Raw genomic sequence first — 9,609 nt, 5'->3', positions numbered from 1 at the left:
CACACTATCACAATAAAGACAGACGCGTTCACCCACTACCGTTGTGTTGAAATTATATGCACCACGAAATGTCTCCCTCCGGTTATTCTTTCATTGAATTTCTTCATCAGTATGTGTGTATGCTAAATACTGACCGAGCAGCGATGCTAAATCTTGTGGCTTATATCGCATTGCATCACTAATCCTTCCTCTTCCCAAATGTCCTGCTTTTATTTTGCCACTGAAATAATAATCTTGAACCTCACTGGCAGCTTCATCTAGCAACGTGCAACAACAAATGATTACCTTTCGTCATGCAAAGTTTACATATGTAACTTTGAAATAAACCTGAGCACACACCTTGCACTTGCACACAGAACACGACGGCACTTGGGCCTCAGCCCTCGGCCCCTCGGCTCTCAGGCGGCGTTCGCCAGTGTCATGCCAACCAGCGCGGTGTAAGGTTGTGTTGGTTCCGCAGTTGACATGAATTTATCTTATAGCCAGTACAGGAAGAGATGGGAGGCGCTGTTCCCCACGCCTTACAGCTTCATCATATTCATCGTGTACATGGCATTATTCATCAACCAAGGTAGAGAAGTGAGATGGATGCGGGTTTCCGAAAGTTTACTGATAAGTGGGTGGCGGTGCTGGGAGGAAGTGCCTTGTTAGGTACGATGTGAGGCAATGGGAAAAATTTCTAAGACACTACAAGGATGCAATGTTCCCGTGTGTTTGATGTGTCTTGGGTGTAATTGTACCATCAATATAAGAGATTTATGTAGTTTTAACCCTTATTAAGTGTTAAATCATAACTCTAGTTTAATAGTACCTTATCAAGGCAGACAAGTTATGAACTTAATTGATTATCAGAAGTAAAAATACGATTTATTCCATTTAGTAAGACCGATCCCGCAGTTGGTGGTCATTGTTTCAGTTGTGTAAAGGCAGATGTGGGTACCTTACTCATGACGGCTAGGACTCAAGGTGATGTGCTATAGCTTATCTCACCTGCTTGGCTTCCAATCCCACCACAACACCTGTGGAACACCTGTGTGCCTGTACTTGTAACTGTTTATACCTGGCACATCAAATGTTAGAGAGAAATTCAAAGTAATCAGCTTGGTGCTTCATTTCCTTCACCTTCCCCAAAAATTAATAAATTATAAAGCTTCTGCTGGAAATTATACTACTGGTTTCAGGAACTTTCATTACCAAGATTGTTTTAATTATATTCATTATCCAAGACTGATTTTCTCTTTTCATTTTATTCATTATATTCATTTATTGCATTATTTTCATGTTCTTTTATTCACTGTACAAGATGTTGTTATTCAGTTTATTCATTGTACAAGTTACTTATATTCTCCTTTTTCATTTGATTCACCATATGTTTTCTCTTCATTTTATTCACCATACAAGACACTGTAATGTTTGTTCTGCTGGAGTGTGGTGCTCCAAGTTGTAACTTCCCTTTTAGCTATTATTTTAAGGCAAGTAAAATACCTCTATAGTAGTTACATATTTCCAAAATTAACCCTATCTTATTAATAGATTATCATGTCAGAGCTCCTACTTTAGAAGGAAACCAAACCCAGTAAGATGACAAAACCTTCATTACTGTAAGGTAGTAACAAGACATTTCTTCACAGGCATCACGGTGACAGCCTCACAGCGCGCCGACAGCAGCTACAGCTACAACACTGTGACAGTGGTGCTGCTCACAGAGGTTACCAAGCTGATTGCCTCCATCTTGATCTACCTGAAGGAGTGAGTGGAGTGGTGATGTAGCTGGTGAGGTGGTGCTCTGTGGGAGTCAATTGAAATATTCAGAGATGTGAGTAAATGCAGTAAGCTTGTTAGCAGTGAAAGAGGAGAAAAGGACATGATGCCTTATGGGTATAAACCAAAATCTGGAAACAAGAAATGGAAATGAATGAAGCAAGGTTTCTATTTTAAATTTTCTTACAGCAAATTGAATGAGTGATTTTTGGAAGGATGCAAAAAAAAAGGTTATATGCATTTAATCAGTATATATTATCACCTTGTCTTGTTAGTCAGCTGATCTTTTTGGGTAAAGAGTTAGGGAAGTGCTGAGAATCTTGTGTAGATGTACAATTACTTCAGAACAAGTGAGGGATGTTTATACGTTATCCATTCTTTGACCTCAGTTATTTTTAAACTCACTCATTTTCCCTTTCCAGCAACTCCATATGCAGACTTTTAGATGATGTCAAACTACATGCATACAGTAAGTAAAATTCTCCCATTTCATGTATTTGGTCATCCATATTCCTTGGTTGCATGGAAAGATGTATCATATTTTGGTGATAAGAGCTTTCATAACCATGTTGTGGTTGGAATTACTTAAATGTATATATTTTTAAATTTAGTATGGTAAGGCTACTTTTATCCATAGTTATTGAAGTACTAGAAAAGTAATCTTTGTGTTAAATAGATGTCTTTTTGAGTAGTTAGGATTTCTAGTCATCATTGGCAGGAATCCCCTTTAAACAAATACATTCCACATAAAAAGATGATAGCCAAAAGTGGTTTTTCATTCTTGGTTTAGCAAAATTCCAGATGAAATTAGTCTTACTTAATTTTTCTAAGAACAAAGTTTAATTTAATGAGAAATTTTCAATGTTAAGGTTATTTAGTACAAGAGTTAAGGGAAAATGGCTCTTATTCCTGAACCCATTTTGTATGTTAGACCTATGGAAACCACATCAATTTGGACACAACATCTTTGTTCACCTTCTTCCACACCAACAGCTAATGGCAATCCATGAACACAGTGACTAAGGCATAGTGGTTACTTGTCTGGTTTTACTGGGGTACTGCTTTATCAACAGCAATTACTTATGCTTGTAGCTTGAAATATGGAAGTAACCAGAAGAGCATGAAAGGGATTTATCACATATACAGTGGTAGTCATAAGCATATATGTTCACTTGTACTGTATATACTTATTTTACAAGCACTGGGAGATTTTACTTTGTGGTGCACTCATAAATTTGAGAAAGAGAGAGAATACATATCAAATTTAGCATTATATTTCCTTCTTAGAGATAATCAGTCACCATTCTTGTTTTGATCATGTGTGCACCTCTGGATGTCAAACTAACACCTGATAGGATTGCACTCCACAGAAATGAAATATTTGCTCCACTTACAGTCCTGGTGTTATACATGGTGCCTGCCCTCCTGTACTGCCTTTACAACAATCTTGCCTTTGTCAACCTTGCTGCATTTGACCCCACCACCTACTTCATGTTGCTTCAGCTAAGGGTTGTGGTCACAGGCATAGTCTTCCAGGTATAGTAGAAGACAAGGAAGGATGCACCTTGCTTTGTTTTATGCTAGTGGTAGAAGTAGTAGTAGTGGTGGTGGTAGTGGTCGATATATATATATATATGTGTGTGTGTGTGTGTGTGTATGCGTGCATCCGTGTGTGCTTGTTTGTGTGTGTGTGTGTGTGTTGTATAACCTTGGCTTGAAGGTGTTGCCTGCCACAGGTGCTCAAACAGCTGTGTGTGTGTGTGTGTGTGTGTGTGTGTGTGTGTGTGTGTGTGTGTGTGTGTGTGTGTGTGTGCACGCGTGTGCGCACATGCTCCAGGTGCATAAACATCTGCCTGTAATAATAATGATAATAATAATAATAATAGTGTGTGTGTGTGTGTGTGTGTGTGTGTGTGTGTAATAACAGTTAGGTTAATAATTTTGGAGTGCACGGTGTCATTACTTGCTGCTGTAGTTGCTCAGATGGACAGAGTTTTCCCAAAGTGCGGCTACAGTCAACACAATTGTTGCCAGATGAATCATAGATGCTTCATGGTTAAGTTGAAATTCAATACATATTGCCATGGTAACTGTACTTGTATGAACAAATACTTGATAAGTTGTGAGATTGTTGTCATACTGAAATTTTACATCCATTTTAATAAATCTTATTTTAGTTCATTTGATAGAATTTTCTGAAGAAAAAAAACATTTTTTACAGGGTTTATCTAATTACATGTCACTAATTATGTGAATTTGAGTGTATTGTCCTAACAAAACAAAAAAAGTTAGTGATTACATGAATTCCTTTAACCTTCAAAACAGGGACTTCATGAATTCTACAGGAAATGCAGGGATTACATAAAACCCCCAAGTGAAACAGTAATTACATGAACTTATTGAAAATGTCAGTGATTTCATGAAATCATATATAAAGTAACAAAAACTGACAAATAGGAAAAGGGATTTAATCCATTAAAGGCTGATAGTATCACACATTTTGTGGTGAAGAAGCAGAGAGCATGCAAGGAGAGGAATAAGAAAAGTGAATGAAGACTTCTATCATGGCAGTCCTCTGGTCAAATTGTTAGTCATCAGATACAAGTAGCATGGGGGCAATCCCAGGCTCTGCATCAGACACAAAACTTGTTGACTTGAACTGTTGCAATCCATTCTCTCAGGTAATCTTCAAGAAGCAGCTGAGCAGAAGACAGTGGGTGTCCCTTATCATCCTGACTGTGGGTTGTGTCATCAAGCAGCTCAGCACAAGCAAAAAAAAACTCAATGATGCGGGGACAGAACCCACAACAGGAGTGGCCATTGTACTGTCCAACCTCTCCTCTGTCTACACTCTACTCCTTCTAGTCCAGGTGAGGTCAGCCTTCACTGCACTACTCATCACATAAGTAGTAGGTATCTTTCTCGTCATTGGTTGTGGAAAAAGGGGAAATGAACCTTGTATCATTCTTATGCATTGTATGGAATCATACACATACCTGGTTTTATTTAATATTTTGTGAATACTTTGGGGAATGTGTGTGTTTGCTGGCATGAAGAAATAATGTAAATCAATATGCTACATTTTTCTTCTGTATTTTTCATAGATCTTTTGTTCATGCTTTGCTGGAGTGTATAATGAAAAGCTGCTGAAGGACACAGGAGTGGAGGTGCCCATCATGATGCAGAATATCTTCATGTACATTGACTCCATCCTCTGTGGGGGGGTGGTGTTGGCCATCAGGGGGGAGCTGACATCTGCCTTCACCTCATTTGCTCTATCACAGGTTTGCTTTCAAATGCAACTGATGTTTTGTTGGGCTAATGACATTTTTAATGGACATAGGTAGATTGCATGGAAACATTGACAATAGTTAAGGTGGATCACTTAAAGATCAAATACCCAGGCTGCTTTTGGGATATGTTTTTCTAAGCTAAGTAAGGTGATCCAGTCCTCTACCTTCTCATACCATAACATATCTGTCTAACCTAATTCAATCTTCCTCATCCCAAAAATACCAGGAATGGCTGATCTGAAGATCTGCTGATTTTAATGAAAGATTCAGCAAATGCAAAAACCCAAATGTAAATGTAAGGTTTGGTTTCCTTGTAGGTGTGGAGGCCTAGTGTGGTGGTAGTAATCCTGAATAATGCTGCAGTGGGCATTGTGACAAGCCTGTTCCTCAAAAACCTGAACTCCATCCTCAAGACATTTGCCTCAGCCCTTGAACTGGTGTTCATTGCCATCCTCTCATGGGTGTGTATGCTTCATCCTTTAACTTTTGACACCATTTTCATCAGCTGTCTTGTGATTGATGTTGCATGTTGTCAAGCATTTCTTATATCTGTAAAGTGGGAGTTTTTTTTTTTTTTTTTTTTTTTTTTTTTTTTTTCTCATGGTAAGTAAACCTAAACTATCTTCTGTCATCTAGCAAGATAAGGTATGAGGCAGCTAACTTCAAGGATTGGAGGTTTTCATCACTATCACTACATTACATTACAATATATATATATATATATATATATATATATATATATATATATATATATATATATATATATATATATATATATATATATATATATATATATATATATATATATATATATGTGTGTGTGTGTGTGTGTGTGTGTGTGTGTGTGTGTGTGTGTGTGTGTGTGTGTATAGAGAGAGAGAGAGAGAGAGAGAGAGAGAGAGAGAGAGAGAGAGAGAGAGACAGGTTAATGCTAACCTAGGAGTTCAGCTCCATTATCAGCCTGCATTAGAGTTTTAATGAAAGCAGTAGTGGAAAATTACTATGGTTCCAACCTGGTTGAGACAGACCCCTCAAAAATTAAAATAAGATATTTCCACACTACCAGTAACTTTTTTTTATGTAACGTAATTGAAGGTAATAAATATATAAGAGTTTATAAAACATGAAAAGTATAGCGAATGAAAACTGATACAGTACAGTATCAATCATCAAAACACCATGGTTAGCCGTTGCTTACATACACAGCTGATGAACACTCACTGTTCTTATAACTATGAATGACAGCAGCGGCGGCTGCAGCCTACCCTTTTCCTCATTAAACTTGCATCACTGTAGGTGGCAAGGCTGGCAGCAGCAGCAGCACACTTGTTCCTTCAACATTAATGTTACCCTGCTCCACTTTATGGACTTCTCTACAGCTTGTTATGACCCATTCCCACCTTTGGCTTGAAGTTCCATGTGTATAACTTGGAGATAAACTGATCCCTCACATTAGATGCTATTCATGTTAAAATATTGCATGCTAGGGACAATATATATATATATATATATATATATATATATATATATATATATATATATATATATATATATATATATATATATATATATATAGACGGATAATTTACACCTTCATACAACAATAACACACATCCCATATTTTCCTCCAACAGATCATATTCTCCATTCCCATTGACATGTGGACTGTGATGGCCATTGGTCTGGTGACTTATGCAACCTTCATGTATGCCCAGAACCCAGTAGTGAACAGAGGCCGGCTCGACGAGGTGGAGAAGGGAAGGGAAAAGGTACCAGATGTGGAGCTGGCAGAACCACTAATGAAGGAACAGTCTGAAAGCTAGCTAATAAGTGTGTGCGTGTGTGTGTGAGAGAGAGCAAGAGAGAGAGAGAGAGAGAGAGAGAGAGAGAGAGAGAGAGAGAGAGAGATTTGCCAAATATCTACTTCTATGTCACACATATGTACCCTTTATTCTTCAGGTTCCTATCCCCTGAGTATCCTGTCAGCTGTTTATCAAGTATGTATTAGGTTGTGAATGCTCTTTGTGAGGTATGGGTGGTGATGTGTTGTCAGGTTATCATTTGTTACTGTGATTCTTTGCTTGAGACACAGCTGTACTAATGCTATTAGTGGGATGTTGATCTCTTCAAATGCCAAAAAAAAGATGTGTCACTAGCTTCTCTTTATTGATATGTCTGATTATTTTCATTATTTTGTTATTATTATTATTATTATTTCATTTATTTATGTATTTATTTATTAATTTTATTATTATTATTAAATTTTATTATTATTATTATTATTATTGTTATTATTATTATTATTATTGTTATTATTGTTATTATTCTTATTGTTATTATTATTATTATTATTATATTATTATTATTATTATTATTATTATTATTATTATTATTATTATTATCATATTGTTATTGTTATTATTATTATTATTATTATTATTATTATTATTATTATTATTATTATTATTATTATTGTTATTATCTTCAGAAAACTAATAAGGAGATGGTGACTTGTTGCTTTTATTGTATTGTTTGGTTTTCTTTTCAATTTTTAATCTTGGGTAGAGGTTCACTTTCAGAACAGAAAAGCTGTTCATAAAGGGACTATTGCATACAGTAGTATGATCCTCAGTGTGGAGTATGACAAAAGAGAAATATTCATATGTCTAGATATGAGTGAGCTGCAGTCTCCCAAGTGGCTGCATGATGAAAAATTTACTTGAGATGTCATGCAACACACTGTTTATACAATGACATTACATGTTGCATATTCTCCTTCTTCAGGAAGCCTTAAGGTATTGCATTTTACTTGAATCACTGTTCACATACTGTACATACACATGCATTAATATGACCTGTTTCCCGAGGTCATGTTAATGCATATGTATATACAGTATGTGTGCAGTGAGGAGAATAAATATTACTGAAAATTTCAGTCTTAAAACTGAGATGTCCTTGTTTGCTTCTTGAAGGAAAAAAGATGGAGCCAGCCATTCGAAGGAAAGTACAGCCACACCTTGTCCTCAGTCAGCAGTGCTGTTCCACAACACAGCATGGAGTGTGTGGCAAACTTCAGGACTTATTATAGTCAAGTATCACTTGCCTACTTATCTTGCCCACTACATCATGAAGTTATGGTCTTCAGAATTTAATAAAATGAACTGATGACAAATTGTGCTGCACTGTCATAATATTTTCACATTTTTGGTGTTGGAATACAATTTGCAGGTGAATTATAATAATGAGTACAAATGACAGGTATGCATTCATGTGTTCTAGTCACCTCATTGGAGGCTCCATTATCAAGTCTTGGTGGGATGCAAGGATATTTATTGTTCAGTAGAATAGTAAGATTGGTCAAATACTTAAAAAAAATAATATTGAATTCAGTACAAAAAGATTATATAATAATCATCTACTAGCCTTTCAAAGTATTACTGCATCACTTGGTAAATCAGTAATAATTACTCAGCCACTGGCTTGCTGTTGTTGTATCCCACTCCCAAACAGGGCCATCATGTCTTGGTGATTTCAGTTTCTTCAGTCTTCTGTGATGAGAGAAATTTGGTTTCATTTGCTGCATAAAACTTTACCAAACTTTAAGAATGTCATGAGCAGTTGTCTTTCCACAATCATATAGTTACTTGATAGCCTACTGAGAGTTTTATAGCTAGATTGTAAATAACCTTGGAACTTTCATGAAAAGTTTGATAGTTATATATGTTTACAAGCTAGAAAGTCAGGAGATGGAGCGTTCCCTGTGTATCAGATATGCGTATTCTGAAGCCTGTAATTGTTTGGTACTTCAGCCATTTGTAATGAACAGTTTATAGTCAGCTTACAGAGATATTAAAAATGTTCATATTATTGCCAAAACCAGGCTGTGAGTGCCTAATTGAGTGTTGTGTTTACATAATCTATGGTAATTGCCATATATGTTTTGTACAGAATTGAGACTAGTTAGTGCCACTCCTTAAAGTATGTTCTTATTTTGTTTTATAAGCTATAATTTATTTATTTGGACAAAGGAATGTGATAATCCCACTGCCTACTATAGTGTGGTCTATACTACCTGCAGTGCAGTCACTGTAGGTGGTTAACCATATAGCCAGTGCCATGACAGCATAAAATGCATGTCTGTATTACCTGTGTGTTGTGAAAGGCATCTAAAAGGGACAGAAAGAACTGTGTGTTTGTTCTTTTGATGTGGTAAGATACAAAGAGAAGGGGTAATTCAGTTTTACCTTAGCCCTGATGTTCATAGAGGTCTTGCTTTGTTTTCCCACCTTTTAAGAGAGAGATTAGTCTCCAGTATAGAGATTATATCCACATAATTTATATTTAAATTACAGATTCATCTGTAGATTGATTTATTCATCATTACACAGGATTCCTCTTGTAATACTAAATATATTTGGTTAACATTGTTAACACTTAACTTCAGCAGGACACTTGTAACACATTTTTGTCATGGGAATGTTAACACATCTAAACATGTCACCCATCTTGGTGCTCTTTGAACTAGTGTTAAATATAGAGTTAGTTTTAGTTAGAA

The 9,609-nt window shown here is 36.2% G+C and overlaps 1 protein-coding gene across 4 annotated transcripts; it reads left to right on the top strand.

The window, feature by feature from the left end:
* The first annotated feature begins 353 nt into the window (after positions 1-353).
* Positions 354-8,226, top strand: LOC135090880 (UDP-galactose transporter senju-like). 4 transcript variants are annotated; one of them, XM_063988034.1, is made up of 10 exons: positions 357-571; positions 1,632-1,749; positions 2,184-2,230; positions 3,158-3,297; positions 4,443-4,631; positions 4,866-5,045; positions 5,372-5,515; positions 6,689-6,823; positions 7,014-7,051; positions 8,027-8,226. In XM_063988034.1, exons 1-9 carry the CDS (start codon positions 466-468, stop codon positions 7,026-7,028), a joined length of 1,074 nt encoding a protein of 357 aa, XP_063844104.1. In that variant the 5' UTR covers positions 357-465; the 3' UTR covers positions 7,029-7,051; positions 8,027-8,226. The 4 variants fall into 4 exon arrangements, 3 of the variants coding, with proteins under 3 accessions (XP_063844102.1, XP_063844104.1, XP_063844103.1); XM_063988032.1 differs by lacking the exon at positions 7,014-7,051 and having other exon boundaries at positions 354-571; XM_063988033.1 differs by having other exon boundaries at positions 7,014-8,226.
* Positions 8,227-9,609: the final 1,383 nt, after the last annotated feature.

The sequence above is a fragment of the Scylla paramamosain genome, chromosome 36, assembly GCF_035594125.1.
Source record: "Scylla paramamosain isolate STU-SP2022 chromosome 36, ASM3559412v1, whole genome shotgun sequence".
In the NCBI taxonomy this organism is placed as follows: Eukaryota; Metazoa; Arthropoda; class Malacostraca; order Decapoda; family Portunidae; genus Scylla; species Scylla paramamosain.
Note: the sequence above shows the minus strand (reverse complement) of the source record. Positions and strands in the feature narration are given on the sequence as shown.

Excerpts from the sequence above, each read along its gene's own strand:
- LOC135090880 (XM_063988032.1), top strand. The coding sequence starts at position 466 with ATGAATTTATCTTATAGCCAGTACAGGAAGAGATGGGAGGCGCTGTTC. Across the intron at positions 572-1,631 it reads GGCATTATTCATCAACCAAG|GCATCACGGTGACAGCCTCA; the intron begins GTAGAGAAGTGA and ends ATTTCTTCACAG. Across the intron at positions 6,824-8,026 it reads TGGAGAAGGGAAGGGAAAAG|GAAAAAAGATGGAGCCAGCC; the intron begins GTACCAGATGTG and ends TGCTTCTTGAAG.